The 19,570-nt window shown below is 39.8% G+C and overlaps 1 protein-coding gene across 8 annotated transcripts in view; it reads right to left on the bottom strand.

Annotated features, from left to right (window-relative positions):
- Window positions 1–19,570, bottom strand: part of SYNE2 (spectrin repeat containing nuclear envelope protein 2) — a 306,127-nt gene that overhangs the window by 73,518 nt on the left and 213,039 nt on the right. For all 8 annotated transcript variants that reach the window (XM_076003979.1, XM_076003977.1, XM_076003981.1 and 5 more), the window contains 14 exons: window positions 18,182–18,313; window positions 16,759–16,911; window positions 16,431–16,640; window positions 15,194–15,295; window positions 14,132–14,251; window positions 13,781–13,981; window positions 11,821–11,994; window positions 10,430–10,561; window positions 7,034–7,230; window positions 5,522–5,654; window positions 4,411–4,593; window positions 3,849–3,995; window positions 2,040–2,216; window positions 15–170 (listed from right to left, as the gene is read on the bottom strand). In XM_076003979.1, coding sequence (XP_075860094.1) covers window positions 15–170; window positions 2,040–2,216; window positions 3,849–3,995; window positions 4,411–4,593; window positions 5,522–5,654; window positions 7,034–7,230; window positions 10,430–10,561; window positions 11,821–11,994; window positions 13,781–13,981; window positions 14,132–14,251; window positions 15,194–15,295; window positions 16,431–16,640; window positions 16,759–16,911; window positions 18,182–18,313 — 2,217 coding nt within the window. The remainder of the gene's footprint in view (window positions 1–14; window positions 171–2,039; window positions 2,217–3,848; window positions 3,996–4,410; window positions 4,594–5,521; window positions 5,655–7,033; window positions 7,231–10,429; window positions 10,562–11,820; window positions 11,995–13,780; window positions 13,982–14,131; window positions 14,252–15,193; window positions 15,296–16,430; window positions 16,641–16,758; window positions 16,912–18,181; window positions 18,314–19,570) is intronic.

The following is a 19,570-nucleotide window of genomic DNA, read 5'->3' on the forward strand; positions in this document are numbered from 1 at the left end:
ACGCCCGTTCTCACCTGACAGTCCAGGAGCAGCTTCTGGACCGAAACCACACTTTCAGGTTTTTGTAACATTTTCAGCCTCTCTTCTTGCACTTCTATCCAGTTGTTCAAAATCTGTATCTTGTTCTCATTCTCAGTGATACTCTCCAAAAGTTGTTCTAAATGTTGTATCTATAAATGATGAATAAAAAAATTATGAAAATGTTTTTTCTTATTTTAAACTACATGCTTTAAGATGGAAATGCCATGATGTTATTTTTAAAAGAACAATGTTGTTTCTTCTCAAATTTCTAATATGTCATATAATAGGATGCTCCAATTTTTGAAATAAAGATTCATAAATCAGGAAACAGAATTAAAGCTCCCCCTTACAAAAAAAAATCTCATGTTTTAAAGTGAAAGCTAATCTGCTGAGAGAACTGGCTGTTTTGGAGCTTTATAGTATCTGCACAAAATAAAATCATGTCGCTAACATTCAATATTTCTCATTGTTAATGAGAAATGCAAAGTATAAGAAAATTTTCTTGCCCCAAACTCTCATTAGAGTTGCTTAAAATTTTCTATATCAATAATATCACAATTCATCAATTTAATAAATAATCATTGCTCTCAATGTCTGTGATTCTTCTCATTACTAATACAATTTTTATGAGGCTAGAATCATGGTACATATAAAAAAGATTTTTTTGTTTTGAGACAGGGTCTTGCTCTGCCACCCAGGCTAGAGTGCAGTGGCATCACCATAGCTAATTCCAGCCTCAAATTCCTGGGCTCAAGCAATCCTCCTGCCTCAGCCTCCTGAGTAGCTGGGACTACAGGCCCAAGGTATGACGCCTGGCTAATTTTTCTATTTTTTGTACAGAAAGGGCCTCACTCTTACTCAGGTGGTCCTGAATTCTTGGCCTGAATTCAAGTGATCCTCCCACCTTGGCCTCCCAGAGTGCTAGAATTATAGGCATGAGCCACTATCATGCCTGGCCTCATGTAAATGTTTATATTCTTTTTTTCAATGTCATAAGCACCCACTATGTCATGACATATAGTGATATGAATTTTAAAAGGCCACCTAATATTTCATCAAATGGACACAGTATAATTATTTCTCTAGAGCTGGAAATTAAGGCATTCTATGTTTTCACCAGTATAAATAATTTTGAGCTGAACGGTTTATGCAGAATCCTTTTCTTTTTTGAAGGACTATTCACTTAAATGTGTGAGAGGTGACCTGCTTGGTTATGATTATTATGGTTCTTTAAATTTTACAAATGCTTTCCAAAAGAATATTTAAGTCATTATCAGCAATGTATGAATGTGACAGGTTTCAACTTTGACCTTATCTTATTAAATTTTTCTAATTAAATAAATATATGCCATATAATGTTTATTTTAAATATCTGATAATTGAAGTTGATATCTTTCCATGTTTATTTGCTAACTGGAATTTCTTCTTTTCTGAATTGTCTGTTCATGTTCTTTGTCCATTTATGCACTTTAACCTTAATTGTATAAATCCATTTATATGCATTCTCTACACAGTAAACAAATCAACCAGTCGTTACTGCCAATATATATAAATACTAAATATTTTTAAGAAATAAGTTTTCCTAATCTCTTAAAGAGTCATGGAGTGAAAAATCTACCAAAAAGCCACATAAATTTTTTTTCCCTCCTTTTAGCCATCTTTTCTAAGCTGAAATAGCTCTGTCCCTCTTGAATATCTGCTTTCACGGAAAATGTCACAATCTCTGATCATTTAGTAGCCTGACATAACACTTGACATCTTCTTAAATAAAATTTCTCCTCTTCACTTGCCTAACTCAATTTCCCACTAAGAAAGCTCAATAGAATATTAGAACTATTTCATATTCTCTTATATGCACCAATGGAGAATGCTAAAATGTAGGATTTATACAAGGTCTATAATTGAGATGATTATTGGGCTTAACTGTAAATCAACTATTGAATATCTTCTTGGATTTTTCAGAAAGTGGTGTCTTACAAAGGCCAAACCACACATCCATCTGTGTCCCAGAAACACACCTTCCTGTTCAGCATTCCATGGACTCGGTGCCACTGGCGGTTCATCTCCCCCAGGTGCTCTGCAAACTCCGTTCTTTCATAGCGCTTGCTTTCTACATCACAGGTGCTTAACTGAAGTAGTGACTGGTTAACAAAGTCAACTATCCACTGTTTATAGTCCATTTCCATTCTAAACTCCTAAAACAAACAAACAAGCAAAATTAAACACCCAAACCCTAAACAGAAGTTGGTTAGATGAATTGGATTTCCCCTGGTGCACTCTAGGGGTCGCCAAGCTGTCATTCGTTAATTAAGGGGCACCTATCAGGAGTTCCTTTCCACCCTCCCCTCCCCCGTGAGTCTATTTATTTGAGTGGAATTTAATTCTTTAAGGGAGTTACACATTCCTGGGAACAGGGAGAGTCACTGCTTTCAAACAGGCTGAAAAGTCAAAGGGAACACCATGGATAGCAGCCCAAAATCAGGACCCAGGGCACGACAAAGGCTGCCTGAGAGTTGTGCTGGAATTCTGGGCCATCCTGAGGGCTCATGGAAACTAGATTGGAAATAGGAAGTTAAGGCTGTCCCAGAAAACCCTTTGAGGAACGTTGCCAATCTAGGCAGCTTCTCTATTCCTTTGAGGGCAGCCTAGGCCTCCCCAGGATAGTTTGGGTGGCTGTGAAGTTCCACACCAATCCTAAACCTACTCAGGGCCAACCATGTTTCCATCAAACCTGCCACCTGTTGAGTTTGATCCTAGCAAGTTCTAGCACCTCCTTGGGAGACACGTGTGGGGAAACCATGTGGCATGCGCTAGGTTACTAGAGCCTGCAAGAATATACACATGTAGACCTTTTAAACACTCTACTACTTGAAGTGAGGATGCGATGGTATGTAAAAACAAAATCCTCTGCTAATGTCATGCTTGGCGATGAAGCCACTCATCCAGCTGCTCCATCAGCCTGTGAGGTCTTTGAAACCAACTACCAAGCCCGTCTTTCGTCTCTGTATTCATAGCGTCCAAAACACTGCCTGGCACACAATAGATGTTTGTGTGTAGCTTGTTAAATGTTAATTAAATCTACTTGAAATTAAAATATCACGTAGAAAGCCACATTCATATCTATTTGTAGGATCTCAACTTTTTCTCACTCATTCTCTTACTCAAAGAACATTTATTAACACCAGGTATTGGGCTAGGTGTGCTATTTTAGGGAGGGGAAGGACAGCTCCTGCTCTCAAGAAGCAGAGTCAAGGTGGGGAGACAGACAAGCAAACAAATAATTATCGAGTGACAGGAACTACTGATAGAGTAGTTCACAGAGACATCTAATCCAGGAAAGTCACCTATTCTGGCTGGGAGAGTCTGGGGTGGATTTCCAAACAAGGAGACACTTGAGCTAATTCTTGAAGGATGACTAAAAGCATTTATTCAGCTAAAAGTGGGCTACTGGCATTCCAGGCCAAAGGCACAGCATGCACGTTACATGAGGAGGAGCACAAGAAACAGCTGGGATTGAAAATCACTGGGTCTAGCTGGGATCCAGGGTTTACGTGGGGGAATGAAAATATGAGACTAGGAGGTAAGGAGGGGCAGGAGTCTGTTAAAAGCTTGGGCTGTCCTGTGCTGATGGGAGCTACCAAAGGAATTTAAATGGAAAAAGAGCAAGTATACTAACATCTCTGTAGAATCCTCCACCACCCCATTTCTTACCGCTAGAATTAATTTTTGTAAATTATATCCTGCATGTTTCTTTGTTCGGAATTTCCCCTCCAACTGATTTGCCTTCTTATTTAATGAAAAGATTGCTGCTCCTTTTGCATAATTACCTTGTGCTTCTGCAGAAGATTTTTAACTTGAGACACAGAATCTGGTGGATGGGCAGAGTCCTCATCTGCAGTCTGACGCTCCACATTGTTCATCCAGCTAATCATTTCTGTGATTGCTTCACGAGATGGCAATTTCTCCATCTGAAGCTGCAAGAACAAAATGATTTCCATTTAATTACCTGCAGTTAACAAAATGAATCGGGGCATCACTAGAGATGATATCTGGTTTGATAAAAGGTCTTGCTTCATAATTATGCAGGCTACTCACAAAAACAAACCCAGCATTCGAGCTTAGAACAAGCGACCCCAAAACAATGACAGTGACCTTCACATAAACTAACACAGTGGCACAGATAAACTGAGAAATAAAGTAATTAAGCCTGATTTCTCTCTTAAGAAAGATCCCATTGGAAGAGAGTTCAGTAATTAAGACCTATATTCAATGGTGCCAGAGAAAAATAGGCAGTGTCAATGAAAATTATTGAGTCGGAGAAATAATTTTAAAAGAGTTGTGAGCTAACAAGGGAATGCTAATTCAAATGCTGGGTCTTTAAATACTTACCTGGTGAAGTTTTTCTTGAATATCTGGAAGTTGAGTGATGAGCATTGTCCATTTTTGTTCAAACTGTGCTAAAGATGCTCTCAGCGTAGCTGTATCAGCTTCTTTAAGGTGAAGAAGTTGGTTCCCGGTACTTATAACAGCAGTTTTCGAGGAAGACTTTTCATCAACTTCTTTTGAAAACTCCTAAAAGCAATAGTTTTAAAATTTAAATATAGCAAGAGTCAGAATAATTGTTTACAGTCCCAAACTAAACATAGTAAATATCTGAATACATATATATACATAGGCACACATACTTCTTTGCTTACTAAGTGTCAGGCTCTATTCCAGGCATTAGATACACAGTGGGGAACAAAAGAGATGGGCTTCATGCCCCTCACAAGAAGCTTATAACCCAGTGGATTAATATATATTTTTTAAATAGACAAGTCATTATTTCAATGGTAAGTTTTATAAGAAGCTATGGAACCCAACACAAAGTTCATATTAAATTAACTACTTGCAACAAATTTTTAATTAAATATTTGAAATCTTTCCTATGTATAGGTTCCTTCAAGTATATTTTTAAAATATTTACATTTTAATGCCAACTAAATAACCATAGGTACAACCATAGCTACAAAATATGGAAAATAGAAAAAAGAGAGAAAAGACTAAGGGAAAACACTAGAAGGCTTCATAAGTACAATTCATATTCCAAAAGCAATTTTCCCCCCAAAAAATCTTAAAACAATAGAACAAAAAAATTTAGTAGAGATACTAATTTTGTATACAATTTAAAAGTATACATTTTTTAATCTTAACATTTAAAAATTAATAATCCTGTAAGATTGTTTTTGTTTGGGGGAAGGTAGTTTCTGCATTTGTCAGAGCAAATTTTTAATTTATATATATATTTTATAGGGTCAATGAAAAATACACTTTATCATTATAAATGTATAAATGAACAATATAAACAAATAGCTCTAGGTTTGAAGAACATAGCTGCTATTAGCCCAAGTCTTATTTGTTTGCCACAAATAAATATGGAGACTATCATATCAACACTGATGCTTTTCCTTGATATTTATTTCTGACCAATAATTATCCAGCATATTCTATCACAACTTACAAAAAAATTATTTATGTTGCTTCTGATTGTATCCAAGTCCTGAGACACATTGAGGGACTGTTCTTTCCAGTAATTCAGAGTTTGCTGAGACGATTCCAACCACTTGGTTAACTCATCCGAATCTCTGTTATAACTAATAGGAGCACAGTGAGATAAAAAGGAAATTAGCACCCTATTCTGAAGATGACATCCATCACCAGCGTATTTTCTTATTTTATTGCATATTTTCTTTTTTTTTTTGAGACAGAGTCTCACTATGTTGCCCAGGCTAGAGTGCCATGGCATCAGCCTAGCTCACAGCAACCTCAAACTCCTAGGCTCAAGCGATCCTCTTGCCTCAGCCTCCCAGGTAGCTGGGAGTGCAGGCATGTGTCACCATGCCCAGCTAATATTATATATATATATATATATTTAGTTGTCCAGCTAATTTCTTTGTATTTTTTTTTTTTAGTAGAGACAGGGTCTCACCCTTGCTCAGAATGGTCTTGAACTCCTGAGCTAAAATGATCTGCCCACCCGGGCCTCCCAGAATGCTAGGATTACAGGCATGAACCATCACCCCTGGCCTTATTGCATAATTTCTTGTGGTCAACCCTAACATTCAGAAAATCATGACATTTGTAAGGATTGTATCATGTTTTATACCATGCCCCAAATCCAATGCTCTTGGTGTTTTCTAGGACTCTTCACTATGGCTAATCAAGAACAAAGAGGCATTTTAAAGTCTAAATTTTGTTTAAATTTCTTATTATAGCTACACAAAAGTGTACCCATGGATAAGGACAGAAATTATTTTTATTCATCAAATGTCCTTTATAAATTTGTCTATAGTAAAAATATATCCAGTATTTATTATAAATTGCATAATAGCAAACTATTGTTGGCTGACACCAACATACTCAACTGGGTGATGAAAATACCCAGAGAAAATGCTACCCTTTTAGTAACTTTTAAACTTCTTTAGATCAAGAGGCAGGGATGAGAATAAGGTTTAAATGTTCTTTGTTCTCCACCTTTCTCAAGTGGTTTAGGATTATACCAACTAAGCACAACAACTCTCTGAAGAACTCAAAAGACCTTTTTAAACTAGTCTGTTAGCTAAAATCATTTAATTTATTTTAAATTTTAAAACGGTTGGAAGAAGGCTAGAAAGAACATCATCATAGTATAAAAGGTAACATCTGTATTATAACACAATTCCTAGTTTTCCAAGAAATGTATAAATGATCTTCAGCAAACTGATTACATATTATCCTGTGTCTAGCAAACCAATAACCGAGACTCTAGATCCTGTTTAGCCCAGAAGGACCCAACTGCTTTAAATTGTCCAAACACACACACACACACACACACACACACACACACACACACACACACACACACACACACACACACACCCAGTACAACAGAGTCCCCAAGGAAAATTTAGCTGAGGTCTAATTTAGCAGGAATCCCTCTGAGATCTTTCTCTGCAGCAAAATCTGAAGCCAATCAATCCCTAAGAAGACAGACCTGAGCAGATGCTTGAGAAGAGTTTGCAGTCTGTGGAGTTCATGGTCAATTTTCTTGTTCAGGGACAACCACTGCTCTTCCAGTTTTGCAATCTGGCCCTCTAATTCAGGACAGCTCACAGACGCCACCAGCTGTTTGCCCTCATTCAGAGTTTGGCAAAGCCGGGCATGCTTTCCATGAATGTTTCTTTTTATTTGCTAATAAAAAAAGTCACAGAATGAATGCATTAAAAAACAAAGTCAGTCAAGGTATTTGCAAATACTTTATTAAAAACCCCCACTAATCAGTGGCTACTGACGAAACATTAACATCTTCCCAATCTTCAAGAGCAGGGGTCCTCAAACTTTTTAAACAGGGGGCCAGTTCACTGTCCCTCAGACCGTTGGAGGGCCGGACTATAGTTTAAAAAAAACTATGAACAAATTCCTATGCACACTGCACATATTTTATTTTGAAGTAAAAAAACAAATGGGCAAAAACACCCGCATGTGGCCCACGGGTCGTAGTTTGAGGATGCCTGTTCCAGAGTATAGTCTGACTAGAGACAGGATAAATGATTTATTAATCACCTCTCAAGATGACAGTGTCCATCCAATGCATGTCAATGCACAGATTCAACTCTCTAGACACATGCATGCAAACAAAACCCCAACATTCAAAGATTTAGATCTGATAGTTAATTCCTCCACTTAACAACAAAAACAAAAAATGAGCTGGCAGTCTACAGGCCACATTTAGCTTGCAGACAGATTTTGTGCAACCTAAAGATTATTTTGAAAATCAGGAAATTTTACAGAGCAATCAGGATTTTCAGCGTCTCTGGGTCTGCACTGTCACGTGGCAGGGGATGGCCAGAGCCCAGCAGCAGAGGCCCCCTCAGGAGAACCTACTCTCTTTAGCACCCCTAAACCTTAGTTCCCACCCCTCCTCTGACTGCAGACCCAGCCAGCCTTCCTTATTTCTGTCCTCCTGCCCAGCCCCTCCCTGGAGGCATTTCGGATTGTGACCCAGACAAATGAAGGGGATAAATAAGAAAATATTCTCCATCAGCCCTTAGATGCAAATACTAGGAGGAAAAATCATTTCTAGAGTCTTCTGAATGTAAAGAATCAGGAGAGCGAAAGGAAGAGAACCTTAGAAGAAGAAATTAAAACAGATAGCACATCATTAATCCAACTTCATGAAAAGAAAAACACGATTCTTCATAAATGTGAATACAATGACCCCTTCGAGAGAAGCCTGTCTAAAGGCAATTATCTCCCACAGATGGGTTCAGCTAATGCCACTAACCCTGACAGTTGTTTAATCTTAAATAAATTATCAAAATAGAAGTTTTCCTATTTTCCAATTTAAGCCTTTTTAGAAATTACCAAAAAAATTCCGCTTCCATTGTCCTTTCCACCACTCCCATTTGTAATCCCCCCCCCAACCCCGCCTAAGCCTGTAGGCTAGAATAAAACGTCCAACTTCAGTATTTAACAAAAAGGTCTAATTTTCTAAGCCCTTAAGTGCCAGACACTTCATCTTTGGAACATCTCTGGGAAGTTTTAATTCCTCCATTTTGCACATGGGAGAGAGTCTGCACGCCGGTCATTCAGCCCGGGAGGAGCCCAGCCAGCATTTGAACGTGAGTTTGTTTGGCTTCAAAGGCCACTCAACTGACCCCTAGGTCCCCCGACCCACAGACACCCACCGATCAGGGAGATGACATCAGCTGGACACACACCCATACCTCTCCAAGTCCCCTAAGGGCCTTTGGAAGTCTATACGTGAGATGGACTTTATGAGATGTGTCTTCTTTTAGTTTGGCAAATTTATTTAAAAGTCTTAGAACAATTCTTTTTCTATTTAATATCTCAAATCTAATAGAGTCACACATTTGAAGGGATATGGTCACTTTGGGAGGAAATAATCAGGCTCATTTTAGATTGGCTAATATTAGACTGTTTCTTAATATAATGAGTCTTAAAATACTATCTGGTTTTTTTTTTTTTTTTTTTTTTTTTTTTTTAGACAGAGTCTCACTCTGTCACCCAGGCTAGAGTGCGGTGGCATCAGCCTAGTTCACAGCAACCTCAAACTCCTGGGCTTAAGCAAGCGATCCTCCTGCCTCAGGCTCCTGAGTAGCTGGGTCTACAGGCATGTGCCACCATGCCCAGCTATTTTTTTTTTTTTTTTTTTTACTTTTAGTTGTCTGACTAATTTCTTTCTATTTTTACTAGAGACTGGGTCTTGCTCTTGCTGAGGCTGGTCTTGAACTCCTGACCTCAAGCGATCCTCCCACCTCAGCCTCCAGAGTGCTAGGATACAGGTGTGAGCCACCACACCCAGCCTGTTTTTAACTATATTCTTTCAGCTGTTCAGATGGTACCTTCCATATCCCTAGATTAATAACAAATTAAACAGAAGCCCCCACCCCACCCCAGAGGACCCAGATTTTACCTTAGAGTTAGGCTCAATATAATAAAGTGACAACCAGACCAACTGCACCTTTTGGGGGATCTAACGAGTATAAATGCAGTATTCTAGCCTCTGGAAAGGTGTCGTGTAGGGGCTAACATGCCTCCCAGGAATAGCAGGCTTCTGCCAAGTATGTCCTGCTTTCACTTTCTATCCACTGTATTTGGGCAATATACCTGCTTTTGAAGTTTTAAAGTTGATTATTGGATAACTACCTCTAGCTACACAACTCATATTCTGACTGCATATATTCTAAAGTCAAAAATAAGTGTTTTAAGTACCTATTGTGAAGATTTAACATTTTTTTAATCTTGTTGGTTATGTTCTCAATGCCACTTGAACACCATTTTAAAGTTTACTTTTCTCAACGGCATGAAAAGTGAAGACATGGAGACTAATAAAAACAATACCAAAAGTCATACAAGAAAAGTTTAAAAGTTTGAGGTCTTTTCTTAATGTTAGAGGCAGGTAACAGATTATTGTCTGTCTCATAGGCTATGCCCAATCAGGGCTTCATTATAGTAATAAAATTAAATATCAGTTTACAGGCCCATGCTTTACAAAGTTCTTTCCATTCTTCAGCTCATTTCTATGCCAGTAGCCCACTGACATCTACCTCCTGAGACAGCTATAACTGGCTTGATTATCTATGTTCTACAGCTAAAGAAACTGAGGCTTAAAGACACAGGTCACAAAAGTGGTAAGTGATGGAGCTAGGACTCAAACCAAGGTCCTTAACCTCAAAAGCCAGACGTTACAGGGCTGATGAGCTCACAATCACATCTGCAGTGTCCCCAAATACATCTAATAGTGAGATGTGTGATGAACAATATTCCATCTCAATGCAAATCGCTCACCTTCAAAATCAAGCAACTTGGTCAAAATAACTGAAAATAAAACAGATTGCTATGGACAACTTAAATGGAAGTGAAATACCTGGTAAAATGAAATTCTTTCCAGTAACCTTTCCTCTGTCTCTTCCACCAAACTCACAGAGGGCAATGTAGACACAAGAATTTCCAGGTCCTTTTCAAGAGATGCATAGTTTTCATCAAATTCTTCCCATTTCTAGAGAATTAAGGACATAAAATCAGCGGGAGCCCCTTTGTAGATTGGTTCTAGACAATGACACAATTAATCATGTAAACAAAAACGAACACTGAGACCACAAAAAATTAAAGCACAGATTCTGGGTGCTTCTGAGAGATGTGCCCCATCCTGGTATGAGCTTAGTTGTCTAATGGAAAACAACTCCATTGCCTTTGAGGACATAGTTTTTAGGAATCCAGTTGGCATTAGTGTCTTATGCTTGCCTTGTGAAAGTGGGAGCATGATTAAGGGAGTAATACAGTTGCGTTAGGGGATACTCCCAGCACCTCCGTAGAGACCTCAGAGCCAATGTGAGAGTCTTTGTCTTATTTGGAAAGGCTAAGAGGTCACTTTTAAAGTGACCAACAGAAGCTCTTATCAGGCTGTTCTCGCCCTCCCTGCTCCAAGCCCAAGCCTGCCGAACACTGCTCTCCCATGCCACGTGGGCCTGTTAGAGGGGTGTGGGCTCACACATCACTGCCTTAGCCTTGCTTTGTCCTCACTTCCTGTTTCCAAAGAAGCCCACAGCCAGGTCCCGGCACACTACAGAGCCGAGCTGCTGACACTAAAAATTATCTGTTGGAAAAACAACCTAATTCACATAGCGGGCCACTTGGCTTATATAGGGCCCATGGAGTCTTTTTTTTTTTAAATACCATGAAATAATAATATAAATATAAATGTGACACACCAAGTAGACAATTTTGTTAGCATAAAATAACACCACATTACATTAACAAGTAGAATGTTTCTTTTTTGTGTATTTCCTTTATGTGCAAGTAATTGGCTGCAAAAAGTTTAAAGTCAGAGGGGAAAACCTTGAAACTGAGAAGGAGCTTTATGCATGCTTAATTTTTTTCTTAGCATTAAGACAAGATTGTCACGAATCCATTTTAACAATGGAACAGTTGGGCCTGTTTTCTTGAAGGAGTACGGTGCCTGAACCCCTAACTGTGTCATCCACATGATCCCATTCAAAGTCTCAAAGTGCTTGCAATTTTGCTTATTCATAAAGAAACCTAAAAGGCAGAAAGACGGTGCACCATCTCAAATTTGTGTATGAGAAAGTCCAGCCACGCTCTCCTTTGGGGAGTAGCATTCAGAGCTTAATAGGCATCCACATTCCTCCCACTTAACCACAGCTTAATGATAACTAGAGACTTGTTTTCAACACCTGGAGGTGGTGGCTGAAAATGAGGATTCCCAGCTTCAGTACAAAGTTTAAGTAACCCAAATACCTGCAACAAACTCTGCAGCTTCATGCCACATTGGCGTGACTTTTCTTCTAGTAATTTAACTTCTGTTATTTGTTCTGCCCAAAATGTCTCTCTCTTTTGCAATAAAGAAGGAAACATTTTGGCAGAGTATGTTTGGATCAACAACATGTCAGCCACAAGCTTCTGGAAAAAAACCTGTAAGATGGAAAAGGTTTTAATATTTAATTATTGTGAAAATCTCAAAAACCAAGTTACTTTTAGTTATTACCCAGTGATTTTTGTTTTATAAGCCAGAAATCCCAGGACACCCATGTAGAGTCAAATACATGCAAAAAACAAAAAGAAAACTGAAATAGATCGCTTAGTCTTTGAACACTACAGGCATTTTAACAAATTATGAAGAAATATCCTTAATATTTTCCACAAAATAATCCATTTTAAATGGCAAACACTGTTAGTCAATTTCAATTTCCAGCCAGATCTTTCTAAATCAGTTGTTTTGAGTTTTAAAAACATTACAAAAAGATAGATGCCAGCCAGGCATGGCGGCATGTGCCTGTAGTCCCAGCTACTCGGGAGGCTGAGAGTGCCCAGGAGTCCTAGGCCAGCCTGGGCAACACAGCAAGTCCCCATCTCTCAAATTAAAAAGACGACAACAGATGCCAACATAGCTGATGAATTTCAAGACAATAAGTTAGATGGACAGATGTGCAAAACCCAAGCAGCCCACATAGTCAACAGACAGGGCTTCTAAACTCTGGCTCTAACTTCTACTCAACAAACTGGCTAAATAAAGGGAATTTGTTGATGGGCATTTAAGAATTCTGGTCCACAAAGTTTCCCATGTTTGTACTTCAAGAACCCTTAAAGAGGAAGGCTTTACTTCGCGTGGTTCTTGTCCATTTACAAACCCCTGCCTCCTTTAGTTATCCGGTGGGACCCCCAATTGCACAGATCCCTGCTCCTATGCCTTGAAAAGGACAGATACATGGACAGGCTTATAAAAGCATCTATCAAAGGGCCCAGCACACTGTAGATAATTAATATGTTCTCCTCTTCCCCTCCATCCTTGATATTTACCTTCCAATTTTTCTTAGATTAAGCTTTACCATCCAAAGGCCCTAGACTATGAGTTTGCTGAAGGTACAGATGATGTCTTATACTTTTTATTATCACCACCTTGATTACTGCATATCTTTAGCTGGTGATCAAGAGGTTTTTATTAAATGAAGAAAAGGATTTATTGTAGTATTATACTATATAATACATCTTCCTTTTGATTACAATTCTCAAGAAAGTCTTTTCTATCCTCAAGTCAATTTATTCCATTAAATGCTTTCACAAAACATGTCCTAATTTTAAATTTGTTTGAAGATTCATTGATAAATATGTCTTCTCAATCAGCTGAAAGCTCTATGAAAATAAGGAACTGTGTCTGTTTTTTACTCACAATCCTATTCCTAGAGTTTACCAGGATTCCTGGTATACACTAAGCACTCTTACAGATGTTTGTTTGTTTGTTTGTTTTCTTGAGACAGAGTCTCGCTTTGTTGCCCAGGCTAGAGTGAGTGCTGTGGCATCAGCCTAGCTCACAGCAACCTCAAACTCCTGGGCTCAAGCAATCCTGCTGCCTCAGCCTCCCGAGTAGCTGGGACTACAGGCATGTGCCACCATGCCCGGCTAATTTTTTCTATGTATATTAGTTGGCCAATTAATTTCTTTCTATTTATAGCAGAGACAGGGTCTTGCTCTTGCTCAGGCTGGTTTCAAACTCCTAATCTTGAGCGATCCTCCCGCCTTGGCCTCCCTGAGTGCTAGGATTATAGGCGTGAGCCACCGTGCCCGGCCTCTTACAGATGTTTCTTAAAAGAACAAATGCTGCATATTTCACTGAAGAAGAAAACGGATAGTTTTTGTTCACATTCAGAAACACCGTAAGACTATTGGGTCCATGAAGAGGTCATTTGACCTGTGGTCTTACCTTGTGATTTTGTATTTGAGCCTGTAAAGCAACTTTACTTTTGGTTTGTTGTAAGTGGTCCTGAACAAGCTTTTCCTTCCCGATATTAACTAGTTCCACCAGGCCCTGCAGCAGGGCATCTTGCTGGGTCTCAGTGATGAAAGGGCTGCTGAGTTCTGTGTACCTGGCTCCCAGGATTCCCCACATGCTGTCAAGCACATCCTGAAAAGAAAGGAGCAGGTGCACACAAGCATTGTTATCCAACCAGGAAAATAATTCCAGTGACAACAACTCTACATTCTCTCGGTGGAAGACAAAAGCCTCACTCCTTCCAACCATAGTGCTGAGTGAATGCATTCCACTCAGGCATACCTCTAATTTGTAAACCTCCTGGAGTAAAACATAAGGTAAATGAAGTCTCTCCCCTTCGTCTCTTAGTTTGGCTACTCGGCTCTCAGAGTTCTGCAGCTCCACCGTATGTGCATCTGCTTTCTAAGGGAGAGACAATACAAGAAGGAAAACCCTTCAGCAAGTCAGAGAAGTAGGCACATTCACTAAAAAACAATTAAACAGTATGGAAGAGAATTAAGGGAAAAATGGAAGTCCAGAGTTCCCCTCCCTCAGCCCCTCCCTTTCTCTGCATACACCAAGGGAGATAAATATGCATATTTTTACACTTAATGAGCTGCACCATGGCATTCTGTCCTGCGGTCAGCACTCCCTGCTTACCAGCTCTTTAGCATCCCTTCGAACCGGTACACACATATCTGGCTCCTTTGCAACAGACACACAGCGTGCCATTGTACGGGTGCATACTGCTTTAGTAATAGCTCCTAAGGGACTTTTGGGCTACTTATAGTTTTTAATTCAAGCAGAGCCAACAGGTGCACCCTTGAATATTTATGACATATTTATCTTTATACATTTGTCTTATTTTCTTAAGAAAAGTGCAAGCCCAGCACCTAGAACAGTGCCTGAACATAGCGAGTCTTCAGTGAATATCTGCTGAATAAATGAAGTCAAATTACTGCTGGATGGAGGAGGATGTATGCTCAAAATTCTGATACATAGCCAAATGTTCCCCAGAAGCTGGACTAATGAGTGCTCCCCTCCCAAGATGATGAGAGTCTCATTTTCCAACACTGGGCAGACTTAAAGTTTTGTGAGGTTGATAGGTGAAAATGGTCCTTTGTTGTTTTAATATGGTGTGCTTCTGAAAGTACGGCTTAAGAGATGTTTTAAAAGGTCAACATATAAACTGTAACCCAGCCACAAAAGAAAAAAAAAAATAAAAGGTCAACATAGTTTTCATTATTTATTTGTTTACTGAAGCCTCGCAGGTGCTTACAGAGGGAAGGGGTTCAGAGGCACAGCTTATACACAAGATGCTACGGTCCCAGGTTAGGTCAGTTTGTTTTATTTTGACTTGATTACCTGAAGCTGTTTGCCAATACTTTGGCCACTGATTTCATTCAAAGACTGTTGTAAAGATGTCTTATTCTTAATGAGTTGATCATACAATCGCTTTATTTCATTCTGTATGAAAAAAGATAAGTGCAGGAAACTGAGCAATATCATTTAGGCCTTTGTTACCCAATATCTTGTTGACTTTCCTAATTTTTGTAAGATTTGACATTTCGGGCATATAAAAAATAGAGAAATCCTCATGTTATGATCTTTGAGCTTCAATAATCGTTGACCCATGGCCGTCTCCTCTCCACGCTTTCCACCAGCTGTCTTGACCGTACCTAATCTCCCTTCTCATGGACTATTTTAAAGCAAATCCCAGATATCAAGTCATTTCATCAGTATATGTTTCTGCATCTCTCCCTAAAAGATAAAGACTCCTCCCTTTAAAAAACCACAATATGCTCCCTCCAAATCAATAATTCCTTACTATGATTAACTATCCAGATGGGGGTTCACATTTCTCTGTTTATAATTTTCCTTTTTGGTTTGTTTCAATGAAGATCCAAATGAGGTCCATATGTCATGTCTTAAGTCTCTTTTAACCTATAGACTGTCCTGCCACCTCTTTTGTGTTTCTTGAATTTGTGTGTGTGAAGAAATGTGTCATTTGTTCTGTAGTTTCCCACAGTCTGGATTTGGCAGACTGTACCCCCACAGAGCTGTTTAACATATTCTTCTCTTGTGTCTGTTTCACTTGGATTCTAGAAGCTTGATTGGGTTCAGGCTTGATATTTATGGAAACGACTCATTCATAAGTGGTGTTGTATTTCCATTAGACAATTTTAGCAGCTTCCTAATTCGTCTGCCTACCTCAAGTCCCTCCCTCTCCAATCCACTTTAGACAACTGCCAGACCAACCTGCCTGAAACATACACAGACTGTCATTCCTTTGCTCAAAAACTTTCATGGCTGCTTCTGGCTTAGAAATTTAAATACAAATCCTCCCCTATAACAATCATTAAATGGCTAAACACAATTTTCTTTTCAAGAAAAGAGACATGTTAACTCATTCTAAAAAATTCATATCCAAGACTTTAGAAAAGGTTTCATTTTCAAATGGTCTCCAACCATGAGCAACAGGAGAGCCTGTTTCCCTTAACAATTTCCAGTAATGCACACCACCGAGAATAGGAATGTAACAGAAATTAGGGGTCCGTGCTGTAACTTAAAAGGGTGCCAAAGTCGGGGCTCAGCATCGTACCTGATAGCTGTGGTTATAGTCGAGGCCGGCTTTCAGGGACTTGCTTCTAGAGGCCACTGTAGCCTGAGTGTGCTCCAGGCAGACCTGCAGGTTGTCAAAACATTCGCGGAGCAAGCTGGTGTTCTTGCCAGGCCAAGTCATGGCTTTCAAAAGATCAGCCTTTTTGTCACTCATAGCTAAATAAAGTTTCTTCAACTCAAGAGCCAGTGTCTGCGAAGCAGAGAGGAAGGAAGACACGGTAAATGAGCTCCGACCAACAGGCTCCGGCTATGGCTTCACCTACGGCTGCTACAATGGCCAACACGTGGGCTCGTGAGACGTGCCCTACCTCGCAGTGCACCTGCTGGGCAGAAACATCCTCCTTGAAGAGCCCTGGTGTCTGCAGCATCTCCTCCACGCTGCCAAGGCACTGACTGAGGGTCAGAAACAGCTCAAATAATTTTTTGTCCAAATTTATATATGTTTCTTCTGTCATGGTTTCCTAAACCAACAGGAGAAATGAAAAAGATAAAAATTATTAGGATTCCTTGCTTTCTAAACCTGTTTTCCCTGGTTTCCACCACAGTTTGCAATCTATGGTATGCTTTTTTTTTTTTTAAACAATAAGTTGTTTCAAACACTTTGTAAACCAGGTAGCAGAATAAATAAGATTTTTAAGTCTTAGAAAAATGAGTTTAAGAAATGTTAGGTAGTTTATTTGACTATTGAATGGAATTAAAAGGTCAATAATGAGTTGAAGGACTTCCTTAGCAGGGACATCCAGGTCCAGGTATGGTCCTGGATTAATCTCACTGTCCCTCTTTCCATGGCTTCTTGCCCTCCACATTTTAGTGTAAGACAAAGTGGGTTAGTGAAGTCAAGTACAGCGAGGATTGATTAGAAAGAGGAGGTACAGGCTGATGCGGTGGCTCATGTTTGTAATCCCAACTACTGGGCAGGATGACACAGGAGGATCACGTGTGTCCTGGAGTTCAAGGCTGCAGTTAGGTATGATTACGCCACTGCATACCAGCCTGGGTGACAGAGCAAGATTCCATTTCTTAAAAAAAAAAAAAAAAAAAGAGGTACAGTGTCTTAAAGACAGGGACGGACTGTGGAGGAAGGGAGGTGGGAGTGTCATTTATGGGCTAATGGTGAGAATCGGGGCTACCCTTGGAAGTACAACTCCAAAGGTCCCCGGTGTTGTGTAGTTGTGCCCTGGTGAGTTTCGGAGCCACAGATCTGTTTTAGCATAAGCAGTTGGAACCAACTCTTTTTCTTTACCCCCAGTCACCCTGAATCCCTAGCCAGCTACAAGTCGTTTAGGAGCACGCCTCAGCTAGTAATCACCCCAACCTGGGCCCTGTTTTCTCTTGTCCTCTCTGGTGGATACCTCACATTCCCCAGCACACATCCCAGCGTCAAGCCTCCCCAAGGTTGGAAACTGTGACAGTACTCCCTTCCCACCTTCCTTCCTTGTGTTTCCTATCCCCAACACCACGGCAGGCAGTACTCATCAATCACCATCCTCTTTCCTGAGGACTCTGGACTCAGACTCAGAATCCTTTACACACAATGCTCTAGGCAACCACTACAAAATTTATCAGAGTTGGCAAGCAAGATAAATTCTGTTTGCAATTCTAGGACCCATTCCACCATGTGTTCTACTGTTCGATGAAGAAAATTGCAACCAATTCACAACGATGGTATACAATCTCCCTTCCTTTTCTATGTTATTGCAATGAGGAAGATACATAATATACAGTTTCTACCTGCGTCTGAAGGTTATTTGCTTCTTGGCGCAGGTCTTCAAGTTGGGTGGTGTAGGTTTTCAGTTCTTCAGTTGTGGGGTATCTAAAGTTATACATGCTCACACTGGGCAGAATACTCTTATTTGTGGCAACCTATTTGACAAAGGCAAACCCTATTAGTGACAGCTGGAGCCCCTGCTGATATTAATGAAAATCGCAAAAATGCTTTAGCAGGATGTCGTCCCAGTTACCTTTTTGGTGAGAGTTTTTGTCTAGTCATTTATAAGAAAAAATAATTTAAATTTTAAATATTTTAGACAGCTTTGAAAAGTCATGACTGGTTATACTTAGACACTTGAGGGTCGATTTGGATATCAAAACGAGGGGGGAAACGTAATTTGAGGAATAAAATCACTAATCTTCCAATTTAGTGGCAATGATATTGATGATACAAAAGTTAGCTGTTTATTTACTAGTCCATTTACTGTTTATTTACTAGTTCATTTACTAGTTCACTCCTGGTACGGCTCTTAGAATAGAAGTCAGCTCTAGAGATGGGTTTGCATCTTGATTTGTTACTGAAAAGCTAAGTATTGAAAATGAGCTGTGATTTCAGAAGGGAGAAAAATTCAGTTAGTTTCTCAAATTGGAAAGCTAACATATAAAAAGAAATAGCGTGGCGTGGCCAAGGACTCTGCTTGGGGAAAGAACGGCTGAAAGGAGTTCTGCTCTTTGAAAGAGCCGTGTACACATGTTCCAGTGTGTATAACAAGGAGAAACCACGACTAAAGCCCCGCCAATTAAGTTTGATCCAACTTTAATTGGTCAAAGAAGGTTCTCAGCAGAAAAGATGAGAACTAAAAAGCTCCCACCAGACTGGGGAGTTGGGAAAGCATTGTAACCTCTGCCCAGGTGAAGGAAAAAGCCTGATTTGTGAGCAACAGTGCTACTCTGCCCACCTGCTCCCTGTCTGGACAGAAAGTCAGCAACAGCTGGCGCAGTGGCCAGCCTGAACCAACCTGCGATGGCAGTGACACGGTGTGTGGAGGGAACACCAATTAGCAGGTGCCACTGGCACAGGGGCAGGCACAGAGTAGATTCCAAAGACTCTTGATGAATGCATGATACTCACATAGCACTGTATAAGTTTATAAAGCATTTTTTTTAAAAAAACACATATTATTCATTCCTTTATTCACTCAACAAATTGTAACTGAGGGTCTATAATGTCCTTAGGCACTCAAATGTGAACCAGGAAGATGTGCTCCTTCTTCTCAGACCATCCAATAGGACATACAGACAAATGGTGGACACCAGGATCTGGGAAGCCCAGGGTGGCAGAGAAGCACAAAGAGGGGCCCCTACTACAGGTCTCCAGGATTGAGAAAAAGTGTCAGCCAAGTGAAAACC

The sequence above is a fragment of the Microcebus murinus genome, chromosome 6 (genome assembly GCF_040939455.1).
Source record: "Microcebus murinus isolate Inina chromosome 6, M.murinus_Inina_mat1.0, whole genome shotgun sequence".
Classification (NCBI taxonomy): domain Eukaryota; kingdom Metazoa; phylum Chordata; class Mammalia; order Primates; family Cheirogaleidae; genus Microcebus; species Microcebus murinus.